Genomic DNA, 21,209 nt, shown 5'->3' with positions numbered 1-21,209 from the left:
TGACGATTCGGAAATTTGAACACTCATTTTCGGAAGCGATGCAGAAAAAAAACAGAAGCAGCGGAAATTTGATCGATTCAACGGATTGAGTAGAATATAATATGGCAGGCGGCCTTTCGTGCGATATACTCGAGTTTTTAAATGACCGCATTACCTTATTATTCATCATTATTATTAGAACAGAAACAGGTTTTTATGTTCAAAGTGTAACGACATTGACAAATGCTGAAGCCCTAATCTTCACCACCAAAGAAAACATGGTAAGAAAACATCAATTCGAAATGCATCCGGTCATGATTCATCAAATTCTGCTATTTGCTCATCAATTGTAGATATGGAAACAAACGAATGGACACGGAAAGTGAATAAGCACAAATTATCTGTTTCAGGAACACTTTATTGAAAAGTTTAATTAATACTAAAACATTACTCCAGACACCTCTAGCATATTCCAGGCTTCCGGACTTGTACCTCTGAAAAGGGCAAAAAGAGCAAAAAGATTTGGCATCCATTAATCAAACTCTGTTCGGCGGTTGCTTCCACTTACTGGGTTTCGCCCCGCACCGATTGGCGCAGTCCAGTTTGTACACGTTGTGGTAGGTGGTGTGGTCCGTTCCGCAGACCGGATTGTAGTGGCTCAAGGTCAGACAACTGGTCAAACAGATATAGAAATCACGCGACCGGGACGGTTCCTTCGGTTCGAATGCCGGCGGAAGACTCTGAAGTCTTCTTGTTTCTTCGATGGATGTCGGACTAAAATCTTCGGCGGCTTCCGGTGGCTGTGGTCTGTTGCGAACTATAAAAAAAACATATATCGAAATTGGGTGCGTAATGGAATTGTATCTGATCGACAGATTCAGCGATTTACCAAATTTCTTAGCAGGTGAGATGTAAGACGAGAAAGGACTCAGTTGTCGTTTCACACGACCCGCATCGACGGTAAGAATGTTGATCGACAGCACTAACACTGTGAAATAAAAGAAAAGGTGCTGCTTAAAAAATGGTGTCAAAGTCATTGAAACAATAAAATCTTAGATGCATATTGTATGATAAACTGACAGCACTGGTCACGAATGCAGTCGTTGAAGTGGAGATGCTGACTGAAGGGTACCGACGGAGAGTTCCGTTATAATCGCAACTCTCATCGGCAACCGGCACACGCCTTCGCGATTTGATGCACTTGAACTTGACCGTGCGGCAGGTGGCTGCCATAAACTGTAATCCTTCAGCACTAAGCTGTGAATGAACAAATACATGGACGATTTTGACCGATTTAATCTGCACGTCAATTCGCTCGACTTGAAGCATTCGACTTGATTCGACGGATAATAAATGCGGGTTACATTAAACGGAGTGTTTTATTGCGACTGGCGCGTGAAACGTGTTGCTAAGGTTGATCCGATTAAGGTTTTCTGCTGTTTACAAGTGGTTTCGTATCTGGTTCCGATTAGTACTGCGGACGGATACGTTTTACAAGCCGGAACAAACGGCCGGCTGTGATTCCCTTTTTTTTAGAGCAAGGCTTTGAATAGTTTAGTCGATTACGATTTTGGCTATCTATAGAGTTGCTACCATTTCAAAATCAGTCAGATGTCTACCACAAACAATATCTTTACAAAATCTATACTGGATCCAATGAAATGGACAATACAAATTTCAATCCAACTAACGAACAAGGGGGAAATTTATGAATAAAAGTGCTCTAATGATTACCGATTACAAATAATTAATGTTAAAACTACTTGTGAGAAAGTATCTCGCAAAGTTATGATGCAATTATGCAAGCTAAATTCAATCCATGGAATTGCTCTATTACTAAGCTGAACAGGAGATATGAATAATCACATCTATTATGTCGTTTTCGCTTGAGAAAACCAAAACTGACCCAGGGTAGTTTCATAAACCAAACACTTTTCACGAAACTGTGTTGAGAGCGCCCTCAGTTTTTCAGTTCAATTACTTTTCAAACAAACCGTTTGGCAGCAGTTAGGGTGAAAACTGAGTTAAGTTTAGCATCAAGTGAAAACGACACTAGGAAATTCGAACTGTCCAGGTATACTGGGCACGTTTCGAAAAGTACCATATTTTGCTTGTGGCATAGGCTCAGGTTCCGTTTTGGCCATTGCCATTAAACATCTGTTATGTCTACACGTTTATGTAAAGCGAACATAAACCAACAAAAGGCAAAATAATGCGAAGATTGATTGTTTGATTTTTGTACTAGTAATACTACTATAAAACACAACGTACAAATGTCATAATAGAAAGATCCAAAATAGCTTCGTTAACAGCCAGGATCGGCCAAACATCTTAAGCTCATGTGAGTAATTTTGCGTACCGGAGGGGCGTCCCACTATTTTGAAGTATTCCTCAAATATAACGGATGTGTTATTTAAATACGACATAATATAGTTTTTGGATGGTTTTATCTACTATTTCGAGCTACATGATTCTTGTTGTAATTAATGTTATTAGTATTACTATTGTTTTCTACTCAAAATTTGAATTCTTTGTACATATCATCCTGTAAAATCCGGAACCGGAAGCCATATCTAGACATAATTCAAGAATTATTTATAGTTTGAACCATTTCCGAGAAAGTTGTTTGACAATATTTTCTTTTTTTACACTTATCACCCTATAATTTCGATACCAGAAGTCACACGAGGACAAATCGCAGGTATTTTCGACGGGACCATGAGACCTTTCGTATGAATCTAAGTTTGAAAAACCAGTTTTATCCGTATGAAACCAGTTTTAATGAAATATAAACATAAATAATATAGAGGAGACCGGGGCTAAGTCGGACAATTTAAAGAAATTAAGAAAAACCACTTCAACTAGGTTCCTACAATTCCCAACTTGTGGTATGGAAAAATATGCATGAGTTTGTGATGAAGTGACCAACCCAAAATCCAAAATTTCAGAAATTGCGGGGCTAAACTCGACATTATATGGGGCGTAGCCGGACACTTCTGAAAATTGAAGCAAGCACCCATTACACTTAGGTTTTTACCCATTTTTCTATACAGTTGTGTGGCTTAAATTTTCTACTCTAATTCCCAATTTGTGACTTGGAAAAACATGCATTAGTTTTTGTACCAAGTCATCATGAAGCAACCAACCCAAAATCCATTATTTAGGGCTAAACCGGACTATAATGCTTCACATAAACGAAGTGAGAGTGAGAGCGCAAAAGAAATGAAATCGTGTTCGATTGGATAATCCTGCTCGCTGGGAATAGAGGTAATGTCTTGAAACTTCACGCTCTGCAATACCAAATAATTGATGTTGAAACTTATAGAGTATTTATTGAAGCCTATTCGATTGGTTTGCTTCATATAGTGAACGTTTCGATTTGATGTATGGTAAATCTAGTTTTCATAAGTGATACAAAGTAGAAATTAAATATAAATGTCAATATTTAGACATGTTTCAAGAATACCTTAAGAATTTCAAGTCGAAAATTATGTGTCTGATTGAACCCCAATCTTTAGTCCGTTTTAGCCCCGCACAGATAATTCATTTTCGAGGCACAATATTAAATTTATTTTCCATGAAATAGAAAGCACCTATTTTTCACTGGACTCAGCACGAAATGAACATTTGAAAGCACTAACCAGACCGTCATTACAATGCACAGAAATCAAAACTTCCCAAAAAAAAATAAAAAATTAAAAAAAAATTAGTTCAAAATGTACACCTTTTCACTCAAATAAGATTGATGCCAACCTAAATTGACTCAGCGTCATTTAGCTAACTGACACTTGTCTGTCACATGAAAGCGCGTTTGCAAGGTCAATCCATGGATCCAAGGATGCTGGTTAAAAAAATATTCAAGCTTTTCGGTTCAACTCCGTGTCCAGGCTAGCCCCAGTCTACCCTAATTAAACTAATGTACCATAAAATGCTTTTTGATGGTAATTTTAAAAGAAAAAGATTCTTTTTTCGTTGCAACCTTGCGATACGAATTGAGATGAAAACAATGAATTGCAAATTTTCATCTCATATTTTTAATAAGAAGTTATCCAATTTTAAATAGTTGTGTAATTATTAGTAAATATTTAGAAACATGACGAATTGTAAAACTTGAGACAAAAATGTTTCCTTTAACGGAAAAAGAATATATTCTTAAATTGAAAAAAGCTACAAGGATCAGCCCCTTGGGGGTTGTTCGAGCCGTTGATGTGGAACAAGGCAACCAAAATTTCCAATGATTGACATTTTCAATTAAACGTCACGCTTTTGAATCCGCAAATGCACAAGAATCTGCTTAGATTGATCCTTATTAGGAATCAACACCGAACACGCGAACCCAGAATATAGACTCTATTTATCGTGATTTGTATTTGTTTCGTAGCCGACGAAATTACATCAATAGCCCAAATGTATGCAATTAAATGTTTGAACATGCTTGCGGCTATCGATATTTAAGCTTCTCTTCACCAAGCTTGTGTTCATGTTTTGTATGCAAGCAGTTATTTTTATAGCGTTTCTCTACCATTACTACCATTCTGCAATTTTGGTTGAAGCGATAAAATATTTCTCATTATCAATCGAGTTCATCTTATATAAATTAGAAATTAGTCTTATGCACTCAAAATTTACCCTGGGGTAGTTGTCAATTTCTCAGGCGAAACGACATAACATGGAAAATCTGTAACGAGAGCTCAAAAACCTGTATTGAAAATCTGTATATAGAAGTGATAAGAAATCGAAGAACAACGGAATGAAAAGTCTTTAGAACCCAAATTTAAAGAAACCAAAACTTTTCCTATTCTGATTTTTTTTATGTTTGGTTGAAAAAACGCTGGAAGTTGTTTTTGCGTTTGAACCTCTCGAAATAATGATTTGACGAAAAACTTTTAAAATCCAATCTTAAAGTGAGAACTTAGTCTGATTATTTTCACTTTCATTAGTTATAATGCAATTGGCAATCTTTCTTCTCTACTACCTTACGTTATGGCCGAGGCCATTAATTTTTCCATCTTATCAGAAGCAATTTTTGAAAGCATACGCAATTACGCTACACTAGTTGTAACTAAAAGTAAGCACAAACAAATCTTTATTAGCAGATATAACATCTGTGTATACTGTCCTTAACATACTCTTTTATATAAGTTTTATCCTCTTTTTAGAATTAACACACAATCTAAATAATGTTTTCACTTTAAATACATTTTAACTCGATCATTATACAATTTTTAATCCACGTTATCAAAAATCTGTACAAATCTGCATTTTTTGCCAAAAATCTTTAATCTGCATATACAGAATCTTGGTCACAAAGATATCTGAAAAATCTGTAAAATGCAGAATAATCTGTATATGTATATGGCAACCCTGCTTCCAACAGCTTTGCTTTTGCTTCGATTGACCAATCAGAGCGCTGCTTTCCCTTTGATATATCGCTTACTACTTCAGAACCGTCGACTATGGCAGGGAAATCCGGTATGCCGGAGATTTTTTGCAGCCAAAATAGGACACTGCTAGCTATTAATCAACATTTCAATGATATAAAATTAAAAATACATGGCTATGAACATTCAAATCAATACGTAGAAATATTTCCAATCAAATGGTGACATAATATTAATAATTGATACAAAATTGACTGAGCTGTAATTGTTCAAAACCTGACCACATTTCTACGTGTATTTTTCTTGAGTTTCTAGTTTGCACCACTATATAGAAAACAAAAATGTGTTCACATTGAAAAAACCGAACGCTGAAGGATTTAAAACCTTTTTTTAATGGGAAAGTGCGACAAAAACTTAAGTATACATTTTAAAACATTTCTCAGTTTGGTTCAGATACGTTGAAAGAAATGATTCATGTTCAAAGTTATTAGATAAAGAGATGAGATGGAAACAGGAGCCCAAATGAAATCCGTTGCCCTTGAGGAAAATGTAAGGATGAGCAAACTTTCCAAAAATAATAGATGCCGTATTTTCACTTAAGTGCTTTTCCTTTCCAAATATGCGTTGGAATGTGACTGTCATACAGTTCCAGAATCAGCATGTGCCATTTAACCGAAACACAAATAACAACACATTTTGCATTTCTCTATAGTAAGGTAATAAAGTTACTGGAAAAACCGACTTTTTAACGAAGCCTCTGAGATCCGCAGTGTTCGACTTAGCTTGACGACATCGGAAAAGGTCTGTGATCGTGTATGTATGTGTGTGTGTTCCGAAAATCGTATGACTGACATTTCAAATTTAGGAGATATTTTCGTACAAATGACGTAATCGACAAATCAATTTATTCTTTATGCGCAATTATTTCAGAAAGTGACCAATGAGCAAGCTAAAATCTATTATTGCTGATATGCTTGGTCCGAGCAATATTGTCGAATATGTGACATAACCGCTGATGCATACGCATGCAGTTTGTGAACTACTCGAATCAATTTGAATAAATTGGTGTCACAAATTAGCCCAAATTAGTGGTAGAAATTAATTCAATTCAAAAGTAAACTATATTTTAATAAAAATCTATTCATGAAACAGAAAGGCATCATCACATAAAAAATAGGGTTTTACTGTGAAAATAGCCAATTGTAAGGCGAAAAAGTTTTTTTTTGCGGAGAATTCTTCTTAATTAGTTTTTTTTGCGGAGAATTCTTCTTAATTTAATTTCAATATTGAGAAAACAGTCACAGAAAGTCATCATTTGTTGATGCAAGTATATGGTGAGCGTTCTCTAGTTGAGACGCTGTGTCGGAAATGGCTCGCATGTTCGAAAAGTGACCATTTTTATTTGGAAGGCGCTCGTTCTTCGTCTTCCAAATAAAAATGACCATTTTTAAACCGTGCAAAAGCCGAGAAAATAAATAATTAGATGGATTACTCAAATTAGACCCGTCACAAACGCAAGAAAATCTTGCAAAATCACTCGGAGTTACTCAGCCAGCCATTTTCCAACATTTAAAAGCAATGGGGATGATCGAAAAGGTAGGCAATTGGGTGCCTTATGAATTGATACAAAGGGACGTCGAACGCAGATAATTTAAGTGCGAGCAACTGCAACTCACGATAACCCAAAACGTATGGATACAACGGCCATGCATTATGTATGGTGGAAGTGGAACCAGCTGGGGGTGATGTTTTATGAGCCGCTGTAACCGAGTGAAAGGATGATAGGGGATATTTACCGACGATGATTGATGCGTTTGAGCCGAGCATTGCAAGAAAATCGGCCTTAATACAGACACGACAAAGTAATTTTGCAGCATTACAATGCTTGCTCACATGTTGCACAGCATGTAAAAACATACTTGAAAACGGTCAAATGAGAAGTTCTATCCATATAGCACAAACATTGCTCCTCTCGATTTATACCCCGTATAGAAAACAAATTCTCAAAGGTTCAAAACTACACACATCGATAAAATTTGTGATTTTACATCTAAAAAGATGCCCATAAATGAAGTTCATAAAAATTTACATGAAATTAGATGGAAAATATAGCAATTTGAAGATTGATGCTTGAAATTCAATTAAATATAAAAATGAAAAACTGGAATCAACCTTGAACCAAACCCATTTGGATCACAAATTACTCTAGTTTATCAATCGAACTACAGAAGAACACATCTGCTTGACAGATAATTGGTACATACATAAGATAATTGGTACATACATACATACATCATACAGAATACAGAATTGAATAAATTCAATTGAGAAATTAGGGAATCTTTCAAACTCATTTTTTGCTGTGCATTCCAAATTAGAGCTCATGTAAGTTTTTGGCTATACCAACCAACTACGGAATCCGGTTTTGGAAATAGTGATCAAAAACTCCAGAAAGGAATTCTTGTAATTTTCTCAGAATTTAACTATCCGATTCTTACAAACTTAGTCCCAAACAAAAGCTATTCCGAAACTACAAGGTGATGTGTGTTTAAAACATAAAATCGTCATTTAGACCGACGCTGCGGAAACGGAAAAATACAACTAATTTTTACTCTAAACTATTTCAATTAGTAGATTATGCTAGTTTACGCCCGATCAAAATTTCTCATTTCTGTTGTGGGTAAAATGAGAAAGCTTCGGAGTGCAAACTTTATTGGCGTAGTTATGCTAAATGGCCTCGCATTTGAAACAAACAAACTATAAACGGCTATTAAATAAAGGAATGTGTATACAACAAGACAAAGCTAAAAAAATTGATAGACTGTATATTTTTGCGAAATGGCAACAATTTTCAACTGCGTCTATACTTTCCGGAACAGTTTTACACCGACAGCAACTGAGCTCGACGAATTTTTTCGAGTGGCCTCCATTGGTAAGTCACAGGAAATTTACTTGCCATTCCGATTTCACTACCTTTCTTCAACTTCAATCCAGGGATGGAAATGAACATTTTTTTTGATTAACAGTGAATAATAATAGTCAGCTCGTTTTAACATTTGAAGAGAGACCAGAGTTAAAAAAAAGTCAGTATTATCTTTTCATATCACATATTTATTGTAGATATTGTACTAAATTTAAAAAAAAAATATTTTGGTTAGGATAAATTTTGGTCTTACTTTCAATGAAGCTAGGCTCGTTTTAATGTTACTCTGTGTTCATTTAACAGGTTTGAAATTCAAATGGCTGTCACTTACGGTTCCGGTGATATAATGGTAGAACGTCAAAATTTTCTCCGATAAGGATTATCCCTTCGTTAGTCGCATCGAAATTCCATGCTTCGTGATGTATATGAAAATTATTCAGTAATACCGTCGTGGTATTACAAACCATACCTGCTGCGATGAATAATAATTATAATGATAAGAAAAATATGTCAAATCACAAAGCGTGCTATGTAGCTTCATAATATTACCCTAATTAGCTTGAATGTCATTTACAGATGTAACAGGAGTGCAGGATTTTTCTACGCCAATTCAAACGCATTATTACAATGCTGCGTCAATTGCTGCACTCCTGTCCTGTCAACGTTTTGAGACGTAAATAAATTTGCACTCATGTCTGATCTTGCTCATAACACATGGATTAATAAGTCCCGAGACTAAAGCAGAGATGGTGATCGTAGTAAACCAGTAGCCACGTCTTTCTAGAGTACTAACCTTTGCTTGAAACGGGTCAAAATTTTAAGTCGATCCGATCAGAAACAGCTGAGTTATCGAGGTTGGAATCAAGTCGTTTTGTAGTTTGTTTAAAAAATGGAAAAACCGAGTTTCGTGTTTTGATAAAACATTGTCTTTTAATGGGTAAAAACACCGTGCAAGCGAAACAATGGATTGAAAAATGTTATCCGGACTCTTGTCCATCAAAAGCAATGATTTGTCGGTGGTTCGCCGAGTTTAAACGTGGTCGTACCGACACAAATGACGCGGAACGCTCGGGTAGACCTGTGGAAGCCGTTACACCGGAAAATGTGAGTGAAGTGACAAAAACTACAATAAAAGATAGCAAAGTGAAGCTCCGTGAGATTGCTGAGATGACACAGATATCATATGGAAGTGTATTTACTATCCTTCATGAAAAATTGAGCATGAAAAAAGTTTTTTCCAAGTGGGTGCCGCGATTGCTTTCGATGGAACAAAAACAGCAACGAGTCGATGATTCAGAAAGCAGCTTATCGCTATTTACTCGCAACAAAAAAGATTTCTTGCGTCGTTACGTGACCATGGACGAAACATGGATACATCACTACACTCCAGAGTCGAAGTGGCAGTCATCTGAGTGGCGCACAGCTCACGAAAGCCGTCCGAAGCGTCCGAAAACGCAGCAGTCAGCTGGCAAAGTCATGGCGTCAGTTTTTTGGGATACGCATGGCGTGATTTTCATTGACTACCTCGAAAAAGGTAAATCGATCAACAGTGATTATTATATTGACTTACTGGTGCGTTTGAAGGAGGAAATCGCAAAAAAACGACCGCACATGCAGAGAAAAAAATCCATTTTCAACAAGACAATGCACCCTGCCACAAGTCGATGAAAACAATGGCGAAATTTAACGAATTGGGCTTTGATCTGCTTCCCCACCCCCCATACTCGCCAGATTTAGCCCCCAGTGACTACTGGCTCTTTGTTGATCTTTAAAAAATGCTCCAGGGAAAAAGATTTGGCTCAAATGAGAAGGTCATCGCTGAAACTGAAGCTTATTTTGAAGCGAAAGATAAATTTTTTTATAAACATTGTATTGAAAAATTAGAAAAACGTTGGAACCATTGTATCACCCTAAAAGGTGATTATGTTGATGAATAAAAAAAATTTTGCAAAAAAAATGTTGTTTCCATTGTTAGTCTCGGGACTTATTGCTCCATGTGTTATATGGTAATTTCCCATAATGCTCAAATCTGATCGAATCGTCCAGTGATTATGATTTATCAATGATTTTATCTTGTGTGCATAAAAACTGTTACATTGTTGATTAAATAATTTATTTTTATTTATTACCTCACGAATAACATGTTCCAGCTGATTCATATCTTTGATACTTTGAAATTTAAAATCGGTTCATGCCAGTACTAAAGTATGTTTTTTTTTCATATCAAGCACCAACACGGGGGCTGCAAGAGCCAACGCCAGTGTTCCGATTGGAAAGAAATTTACGTTAACGACTCACCAAATTTCTCTTTCGGTATAAATTAATCGCCAAATGACTGATGGGCGCTTAGTCGAGGCGGGTGTCGCTTTTCCAATCACAAAGTTCGACGCTCATAACGTTTTTCTTCCTCACGACTTTGGTTATGCTTTCTAGTGCTGTGGCAAACTGTGAATTCAGCTCGGTGAAGTTTTGTTATTTTCATTTGTTCAATAGTGCAAATAGCAAGTGGCCGCAGCCCGCAGCCCGGTCGGGCACTGCAACAAATTGATCGAGTATGTGTATTCGCACCAGATAAGGAGAAATCTTCCATCTCATTTCACGCTCTTATCAAATGACAATGGGGAGCAAGTGAGAGCGCTTTTTGCCTGTTTATTGTTGCTGTTGTTGTTGTTGTTGTTGATGGTTATTGTTCACAAGTCCACTGGTTCCCCAACAAACTACGGCAATGGTCGGTTTTGCATACCAATTCAAACTGGAGCACGTTCGGCAATTATTTGCCATCATTATGATCGGTTCAACCGCAGGAATGGTACGATGATGCTTACTGAGCTTCGGTGCTATAATTGAACAACGATTATTTTAAGATCTACCGAAGTGTTTGGTAGCGGCGGGTCCGGGGTTGCGTCAAATATTGCCAAGCCAAAGTTGAAAGTTGCTAACAGATTAAAGTTGATACCGCCAGGCGAATGCAAATCGACGAGTTTCGTTCAGTATCTAAAAGCTGTACGGACTACGGGTCAGTCAAGTGTGGCTGTGTGCTGCTGCAATGTTCGATGATCGATCACGTAAACATTTCTTGCTCTGTTGAGTGCTTACTGACGTGTCTTATCTCATATTTCCTACGTGAACACACCGTTGAACAGTTCATAACAACTATCAAATCTGGATAAAATATGGATCTGAGTTTTCTGGCAGTTTTTGAACTTACATACCGAAATAATTCAAGTGCCAAAAATAAGCATTTTTCTAGATATTCGCTTGGCACATGAAATACGTTTGTATGAAATATTGTTATTACAGACAACACGAAGGTTCACCTTTCACTTGATCAAACTGCACTGGACTTCATATAGATGAGAGATTACGATTGCCAAAGCAAAGGCTTTTTAACCACAGTAGCGCCTTGGTACTTATCCCGCTGGCTTGCGTTGCGGAAGAAAATTATTGCGTCATGACATAAAACAGAACTAATTGTACAGCTACTTATATTCTGAATGGTGAATGAAGCATGTTACAATCAGAAATTCATTAAAAATACTGTTTCAAGTTGTGTAATGATGCCTTTCTCATGTTCTTAAATTACTATGGAATACTTCAAAACACAATTTTTTATTCTTGAATATCACGAAGAACCCACAGATCACAAAATTTCAATATTACAATTGTTGTTACACGCTCTAGTTGTTTCAACTAAAATGTTTTTGATTTCCAACATCGAAGCTGAAGTCGCCGCATCATATGTTCCTGAAAACTTGGTGGATTTGCGTACATTTATAATCACTCCCGAAATGATCAGTGCTGCAGCAAAGAAACTGAAGAGTTCGTACTCGGCTGGACCTGATGGAATTCCTTCTGTCGTTTATACTCGCTGTGCAACTGCTCTGCTCGAACCATTATGTTACGTGTTCAACAAATCGTTCGAGCATGGTATATTTCCAACGATATGGAAGCAGTCGTTCATGTTTCCAGTCTACAAAAACGGTGATCGAAAGGATGTGAGAAATTATCGTGGTATTACGAGCCTATCTGCTGCCTCCAAGCTATTCGAAATAGTTGTCAGCTCTGTTGTTCTTTCTCGTACCAAAAGTTATATATCAACCGATCAGCATGGATTTATGCCAGGACGATCCGTTAGTACAAATTTGCTCGATTTTACCTCGACCTGCTTTTCGCGTATGGAGGAAAGGGTACAAATTGATGCAGTATACACCGAACTAAAAGCGGCTTTTGATCGTATAGACCACCGAATTCTGTTATGTAAACTGATGCGACTTGGTGCATCACACAAGTTCGTTGAATGGTTGAGTTCCTATTTGTGTGGTAGAGTCCTACGCGTACAATTGGGAACCTCAGTTTCATCCCCGTTTACGAATAAATCAGAAGTTCCGCAGGGCAGTAATATGGGTCCCCTTTTGTTTGCACTGTTTTTCAACGATGCCGCTTTGCTGCTTGGTTATGGATGCATACTGATCTACGCTGACGATTTGAAGCTGTACTTAGTAATTCGTAATTATGAGGACTGCGTCCATCTTCAAGAACTGCTAGATGAATTTGTCGCATGGTTTCGACGAAACCATCTTGTGATCAGCATTGCCAAATGTCAAGTAATTACATTTCACCGAATACTTCGTCCATTAATCTTCGACTACAAAATTGATGGACAAACACTTACAAATATTGACCGTGTTAACGTCCTTGGTGTTGTATTGGATGCAAAACTCACATTTAATCAGCATCGTTCTGCTTTAATATCTAAGGCAACGAAACAACTCGGATTCGTAGCTAAAATCAGCAGAGATTTTAAGGATCCACATTGTTTGAAGGCGTTATACTGTTCCTTAGTGCGACCATTGCTGGAAAATGCCAGTTTGGTATGGAGTCCATATCAACTCGTTTGGAACTTGCGGATTGAGCGTGTTCAGAAAAGATTTATTCGGCTTGCGCTAAGAGACCTTCCCTGGCGAAATCCCTTGGATCTGCCACCGTACCCTGATCGATGTCGCCTGTTAGGTCTTGACACTCTGGAACGACGAAGGAAGATTCAACAAGCTGCGTTTGTGGCGAAGATTATCAACGGCGAAATCGACTCTCCAAAAATCCTGTCTCTCATCGACTTCCGGGTTTCACAACGAACTCTACGATCAACAGGTTTGCTACAACGAAGATTCCATCGGACATCGTTTGGAGCCAACGAACCTATTGCAGCGTGTGTTCGAACTTTCTCCCAAGTTGAAAATTTATTCGATTTTGGTGAATCATCGCATAAGTTTGTTCAGAAAGTGTCGCAATCCTCGATTTTATAACTTAACTTTATATTCATTAAGACTTTTATTGTCAGATGGAACAAGCAAACAAATAAACTAACACATCTGTTGATTTTGTCATAACCATTCAGGTAAACGAAATCGATGTATTCGAATGCTGTCACTTGGCTAAGAACGCAGACAGCAAATCACAAAACAAAAATATTCCCATTTCATTTTCAATGGCAATTGAACGTTATTTATGTCAGTTACGTAGTGGCCATTTTATTGAAGTGAAAGTATGCAGATGAACATAAAAGTGGATTGAAAAACAAGTTTTCCATGTACTGGATAGATGTTTCAAGTTCTTCTGCGATTTATGTATTTTCAGATGGTTCATGTCATTGTAATCAACTACGCTTAACGCTTAAAAATTACTGCTGAAGTGAAGTGATAGTATTTGTATTCTCATGAAAGTGCACATCTAGCATTCGACTTATAAGCTACATTCTTGAAAACGGAATAAGATATGCTTCAGCGAGCTATCTTGCAAGTGAAGTGAAAATTTCTTAATTACCCGTGAATATTTTGCTAGTTAATTCCATTTTCAGCTATTTAGACAACATTTCGTAGTTATTTAGGGGTTTGGTACCACGTGGGTACCGGATTTGTGCTAAGTACACATAACTATTTTCATTTTTTACGTTTCACTTTCAGCTCATCAGTGCGTCAGCAGTTTATGTTGAACTGCTAACGCCACCTAACGGTTCAACATAAACCGCTGAGCAGACGTTAAACTGCTGACGCACTGATGAGCTGAAAGCGAAACGTAAAAAATGAAAATAGTTATGTGTGCTTAGCACAAATCCGGTACCCACGTGGTACCAAACCCCTAAATAACTACTATCTGTTGACGGCCAGAACGTCGTCACTTAGTTTCGTTTCTTTCGGTACGTCGGTAAAGACATAGCACTTCGGTGTGATAAGTGTAAATGTAAGTAGCATTAACTTTACGTCTGCTCAGCGGTTTATGTTGAACCGTTAGGTGGCGTTAGCAGTTCAACATAAAACGCTGACGCACTGTTGAGCTGAAAGCGAAACGTAAAAAAAATTCGTAGTTTAAACTGTGAACGATTAACTTCCTCCCGAAGAGACAAGCAATAAAAATATTTATTGCAATAGGCGTCTTAAGTTCAAATAACTCACTTCCGGTGAAACTCTCAACGGGTGAGCACGTTGCATCGTGTTAATCCGGAGAAAATTCAAGTATTTCGCAAGAACGAAAGGATTTTCATCCGTACTTTGACGACCCGATGCAACCACACAACGAGATTTTCGCTAGTAGTCCAGTAAAAATATATAGTTCATTGGACTATAAACGAAAATCAACTGGCAATATAACTTTAGTTGCTGTGCCATCAAATCGGCGTCATCTCAAGTGAGGTGACGCCAACCAGAATAAGAAGAAGAATAAGTTCAAATAACTGAATAATTGGTTAAAACAACTTCGACATTTTTTGCTTTCATGCATTCAAGTAACTTTGCTGGGAGTGTGTCATTGTTCAGTTGCACGAGTGACACCTCATTGAAACATTTCATTTTCCGTTTATGGTGTGTGTCATTGCTCAACTGTAACGTTTAATTACACGTTTGTGGTACGTGCCTCTGCTGGATGCCATTGCTAAACTGCCAGCACGATAAATCAAAAATGACAGTTTAGTTGAAACAACAATCGTTTAGTTGTACGAAATTATCACCACTTAAATTCAGAAAAACATTTAGTTGTAGAAAAAAGTTCAGAAAAACGTTTAGTTGTACGAAATTTTCACCACTTAAATTCCGAAAAACATTTCAGTTGTTTTGGGATCGCTGGCTTTTCCGTGTAGGACAAGAAAGTTTGCTCGGCCAACAACTTATTCGACTAGAAGTGACCTATGCCGCAGACTGTTACTGTATAACTACACACTTGTGCTAACTTAAAAATATTTTTTCTTTTTCTAGAAGGAGAAGAGCATCCATTTCCCTCCTGCGAGGGATGAGGGGCACTTTGTTCGTGGCTCGTCTCGTCATCCATCGATGGTTTTGTTGTTGATTTCCGCCTTTTTTCGTTTTCCTTGTTGTTCGCAGTCTTGAGCTCGTTGCTAGTTGCTGTAGAATCGCATTGTTGTACAATGGTTGCAGTTGTTTGTTTGGTTTGATGGTGAAACAGGAGTACTACACTCACTTGTTTTCGTTGTTGAACGGTTGACCTTGTCTTTGGTTGAAGATGTTCTTTTCGCAGTTACAGTGCAACGTTTACCGTAGTGTGCAGGTTGTTCACAAAACTGACATGTAATCAGTTGATTTTCATAGGTAATCAGCATTTTACACGGATGTGTCCCACCTTGACCACAAATGATGTAAGATGGAATTGCTTTACGTAGATGCATACGTACCACTCGCACGCCATTCCGGATGCCGGGGAAAAAATTTCGCCATACTTCCCTTTCGATGGAAAGGATTTCACCGTACTGCGACATATTCTCCCGAACAAACTTATCGGTAGCCTGTGGGGGAAGGTCATGCACGCGTACTTCTATGGCATTGTCCACCATATGCACAGGGATTTTGTATTTAATGTTGTCACATTTAACGCTGTGCACCTCGTTGTTAACCGAAGCGAATGCAATTGCATCGCTTTCACGTTTAAACATAATGTACACACAGTTAGACGCCTTGTTGAATTGAATGTCAGTTACATTACTAGCGTCTAGACGCATTCGTTCTTTAAGAAAGATTTGAATTTCATTTGCTGCTGGTCTAACTTTGCAACGCTTGAAATCTATACAAATTGAATTTGGTCTTGTTGGCCAAGTTTAAGGCTTTGTTAAATCGTATTTGACCATTCCGTACACTCTATTGTTCACTGCACTGTATTGTCTTTGTTTCTGTTGTTTCGACCGCAAACGATTTTCGACTGTGTCGGGTGAGATGCGAGCACGAACTGAACTTAAAAATATTATTTTCAATTTTTATGTCTCGTTGCTCATACTAAAATCAAATAAATGATACACGCTATAGAAACGATGACAGCAAACATCCATTGGAATGTTCAAACCTAATTCAAAACCAGGTTCAAAACTTACTAGATTTTCAGTTCTACGACGTTGAAACCAGGTTCGAAACTCGCTTCAAACAAATGGTTTGACAGTGGTGTTGGTGAAAATTAGGCTAGGTTTGGCATCAAGCGAAAACGACATTAGTAAGTCGAAGATGAAGAGTTGTTGAAGAAGTACTCGTCAGTTTTGTAAAGTAGGTACACGGAAAGAAATCCGTTACTGGTGTCATGATAAAAGAATCATGAAAGCAATCATTTGAAATTTTCATGAAGTCAGGTCGACGAGAACGAACACAGTCCCTGCCTCAGTTCGAGATGTGCCCAAAAAGTTTCACCTTTTGTTATCGCAAGTACCATGAATGTATTTGCAAGAATGACTTCAAAAGCGGCTCCGGAAAGCTCACGACGGTCTGACGAATTCTTGGCCGAATTTGGCATAATGCCACTACACTCTGATACGAAGCCTAAATTGTAACTTTGTAGTAGACAATACAGCGTATTAGTGGGAAGTAAACATTCTAGAGAAAATACACACCGTTGTAGTCTTGAGTGTTGCATTTGATTAGTCACAGAACTGTACCAAAAACAAACTGGATGCCGTTTCGGTTACACAGGTATAAGACCCTGTCAATGTAAATTTGTGGAACAAAACAGTCCACAATGTTTTAAAATCATCTGTATGCATTACTTCAAATGAAGACAGGTCATTGCATAGATCATTCGAATAGCATGAAAAGGAGTGGTCTGAAGTGACTACCTTGTCTCGACTCGACCCGTGAAGGACAAAAATAGTCCTTTGAACGTATCTTAAACTGTTCCGATTTGAAGATCATATTAGTTGATGGCTTACGGTCACTAACGATATGCGAAAGGAGATTTTGATAGTTCGAGAAGGGAAATCGAATAAGAAAGGTGGATGGGGAAGCAATTGGAACCCTGAATCGTTGATTGCAACCATGATAGCGATACTATTGCGTACCGGTGCATTTTCTCTAAAAACAATTTTATCGGTTTTTAATCGCTCGAATAATGCACACCAATACTTACAGTCAATGGTTTCGTTTATTTTTTAGGGTAGTTCACCAAAAGTAGACCATGACCATTCCAGAAAACAGACGTCATGACCGTTCTGATCCGTTAAGCCTCCTTAGGCCGCTTCGGAGCATTCTGTTCTTTGGCGTGTAATAATCGATTCAGGTTTCATCAAATAAAGGGTGATTTTTTAAGAGCTTGAGAACTTTTTTAAACAATAAAACGCATAAAATTTGCAAAATCTCATCGGTTCTTTATTTTAAACGTTAGATTGGTACATGACATTTACTTTTTGAAGATAAATTCATTTAAATGTTGACCGCGGCTGCGTCTTAGGTGGTCCATTCGGAAAATCCGCTTTTTTATCGACAAATTTTGTTCAGCGATGAGGCTCATTTCTGGTTGAATGGCTACGTAAATAAGCAAAATTGCCGCATTTGGAGTGAAGAGCAACCAGAAGCCGTTCAAGAACTGCCCATGCATCCCGAAAAATGCACTGTTTGGTGTGGTTTGTACGCTGGTGGAATCATTGGACCGTATTTTTTCAAAGATGCTGTTGGACGCAACGTTACAGTGAATGGCGATCGCTATCGTTCGATGCTAACAAACTTTTTGTTGCCAAAAATGGAAGAACTGAACTTGGTTGACATGTGGTTTCAACAAGATGGCGCTACATGCCACACAGCTCGCGATTCTTTGGCCATTTTGAGGGAAAACTTCGGAGAACAATTCATCTCAAGAAATGGACCGGTAAGTTGGCCACCAAGATCATGCGATTTGACGCCTTTAGACTATTTTTTGTGGGGCTACGTCAAGTCTAAAGTCTACAGAAATAAGCCAGTAACTATTCCAGCTTTGGAAGACAACATTTCCGAAGAAATTCGGGCTATTCCGGCCGAAATGCTCGAAAAAGTTGCCCAAAATTGGACTTTCCGAATGGACCACCTAAGACGCAGCCGCGGTCAACATTTAAATGAAATTATCTTCAAAAAGTAAATGTCATGTACCAATCTAACGTTTAAAATAAAGAACCGATGAGATTTTGCAAATTTTATGCGTTTTATTGTTTAAAAAAGTTCTCAAGCTCTTAAAAAATCACCCTTTATTACCAACCGACACCAAAAGTTCAAAGCAATTGATCATGGTGACCCAAGTAACAATTTTTGTTACGTTGTTAATTCAGCTGAAAATAAGTTGTCGTTACGTTGTAATGCCATACTAGAATAACTTATCTTTTCATAACTTGAAAATAACTTGTTTCCAAGTAAACTAGTTGAAACTTAGTCACCATCGACATTATAAACATTGAATGAATCCAGAATACTTTTCTATTTTCAATAAAAAAGCAGGAGAGTGCTTTAAATCACAAACTTGATACAAGGTACAAATTTCACAACGATTTTAAAACTGTCGAGCGGAATTCAATTTTACTTAACTGTTTTTCATGCGCCTTCAATCAGAATCTGTTTATAAAGATATGAAAAATAAACAACAAAATAACGCTATGTTCAGAATGCTCAAATTAGAGTGATTTCTTATCATTTTAAATTCATATATCATGAGAGTTATAATATTATCACAATCGATGCTCAATCCCTATATTATTTTCTTCGTATTTATGACAGTGCATAGAACAAAAATGATTATTCTGCCTTTCACTATTTTCGGCAAAAAGTAGTTTGGAAAAAAGTAATCTCCTGGTTTTATTTACGTTTCATACACTTCTTGAGACTCCATATTGTATTCGCCATATTCAAGCCAACAAAGGTTGTTTTGTTTGCATTTTCGTTATCATAACGTTGGGAAAACCTACCGATAACTATCTGAATCAATGAAGAATTTTATGTTATAATCTCATAATATCTAAGTTATTACTACATCAATTCACATAGTAACGATTTACATATACGCTTACGTATTTATAATGGTTTCGCAACCTTTTTTCAACTTGGTGCTAAAACTAAAACTGTGATTAAAGATATGTTAGAATCAAGTAACGATAACTTACTAATGATAGCTAGTTCAATGTTTATGTTATAAAGAAACACTGCCGTCACCTTGTTTTAACCATAACATAAAAAACATGTTCGTGTTCTTGTTGCAACATAGTTGGGATAAGTGGTATCAGAACTAGTTACGGGTTGCCAATATTGGAGTCTAATAAACTTATTTTCAACTAGTAGCTAGTAATAAAGTTGCGATTAAAGATATGTTTGGATTAAGTTACGATAGCTTATAATTTATTATTAATTCAATATGACAAAAAGATGTGGTGATTTGAAACCTAAATAACTATTTCGTAACTGGTTAGGTTATGAAGAAACATTGCTGTCACCTTGTTTTAGCCAGTATAACATAAAAAACATATTCGTGCTCTTGTTGCAACATAGTTTGGACTTAGTCGCATCAGAACTAGTTGCGGATTGCTACTTGGGGATATTTAATGTCATGTCAGAGGCTCAAAGTTTGTTACCAATTTTTTGAAATTTGTTTGTATCATGCTGATCAGTTCCATCCTATGAAAAAACCTCTGCAGGAACTTTTTTTTCTCGGTAATTCATTGAAGAGCGAAATCATCAAACAGATAGAATATTTCCGCTTATAGTTCTAATGCACGCAACTCAACATCAGCAAATCATCAAACTCCAAAAGCAAGACCATTGCACTTCGCAATTATTTTTCAAAACAGTTCACGGACCAACGCAGCATACCACAATGTGATTACATCTGGTAACTTTATGAATTCGTCCTTGCTTACTCTATCCGATGATCATCATTCGCGCACAACCAATAACTCTTCGAAAATTGCACTCATCACCGGTCAAGTAGAACTCGTAAATTTAACACCTCACCTGTTGCAAGAAGAACGATCAGATCGAGTTTGTTCATCTTTGTAGGAATTTCAGTTGGAATGTGTTCGTTTTGTACTAGTCCTCTTCACCACTCACTGATGCACTTTTGCGCAACACAACACGATCGCCCTTTGATGAGGATGATCGATTGAACGATGATCGAACTGTCGAGATCGCCGATTAGCGTCCAGCGCTAGTGAAGGAGCAGCGTAAACTAATTTTAATTCGTTCCGTACCTGACCAAGAAGCCATCAGTACCATTATTATTTAGCTCTAATGCCTGTAACCAACGAAGCACAGTAGGCGCAGTAGATTTTACTGACGGATGGCAACGATGATATAAGCGCTGAATGCTGAATAATAACCCATTGATCTTGCAGCCGCTGCACCCCCCGTCGAATGACCGTCGTTTCGAGCGGGGCTCTTGAAACCCCTCCACAGTCAAGATTCTCTGCCATTCGGTCTAATTGTTGCTTCTGGTTGCAGGCGGTGACTCTCCGGTTGTCCGGCTGCGATGGTTTGTTTTTTTTTTGTGTGTGTGCTAATATGTTTCCATACCATCTACGTGCACTTGAAACCTGAAGTTCTTGGCCAAAGACGAAATCGGAAGGCGTCTCCCAGATAGAGCCGCGTGATCGGACTATTGTGTTTTCGAAGGGTGAAATATTCAATCGAGATCAGTAACTAATTGCATGATTTAGA

General features: G+C 37.6%; 1 protein-coding gene across 1 annotated transcript; it reads right to left on the bottom strand.

Annotated features, from left to right (window-relative positions):
- Positions 1-376: 376 nt before the first annotated feature.
- Positions 377-20,731, bottom strand: LOC131438219 (uncharacterized). Its single transcript, XM_058608089.1, has 4 exons — positions 20,508-20,731; positions 869-967; positions 548-796; positions 377-473 (listed from the first exon to the last, which is right to left on the bottom strand). The coding sequence occupies exons 1-4, from the start codon at positions 20,542-20,544 to the stop codon at positions 442-444; spliced, it is 417 nt and encodes a 138-aa protein (XP_058464072.1). The 5' UTR covers positions 20,545-20,731; the 3' UTR covers positions 377-441.
- Between the last annotated feature and the right edge of the window lie 478 nt (positions 20,732-21,209).

Source organism: Malaya genurostris, chromosome 3 (assembly GCF_030247185.1).
Source record: "Malaya genurostris strain Urasoe2022 chromosome 3, Malgen_1.1, whole genome shotgun sequence".
NCBI lineage: Eukaryota > Metazoa > Arthropoda > Insecta > Diptera > Culicidae > Malaya > Malaya genurostris.
The sequence above is the reverse complement of the archived record's forward strand: the minus strand, read 5'-3'. Positions and strand labels throughout refer to the sequence as shown.

Coding starts and splice junctions, on each gene's coding strand:
- LOC131438219 (XM_058608089.1), bottom strand. CDS start 20,544: ATGAACAAACTCGATCTGATCGTTCTTCTTGCAACAG. Junction 968..20,507: donor GATCGTTCTTCTTGCAACAG/GTGAGGTGTTAA, acceptor TTTATTTCACAG/TGTTAGTGCTGTCGATCAAC. Junction 797..868: donor CTCACCTGCTAAGAAATTTG/GTAAATCGCTGA, acceptor TTTTTTTTATAG/TTCGCAACAGACCACAGCCA.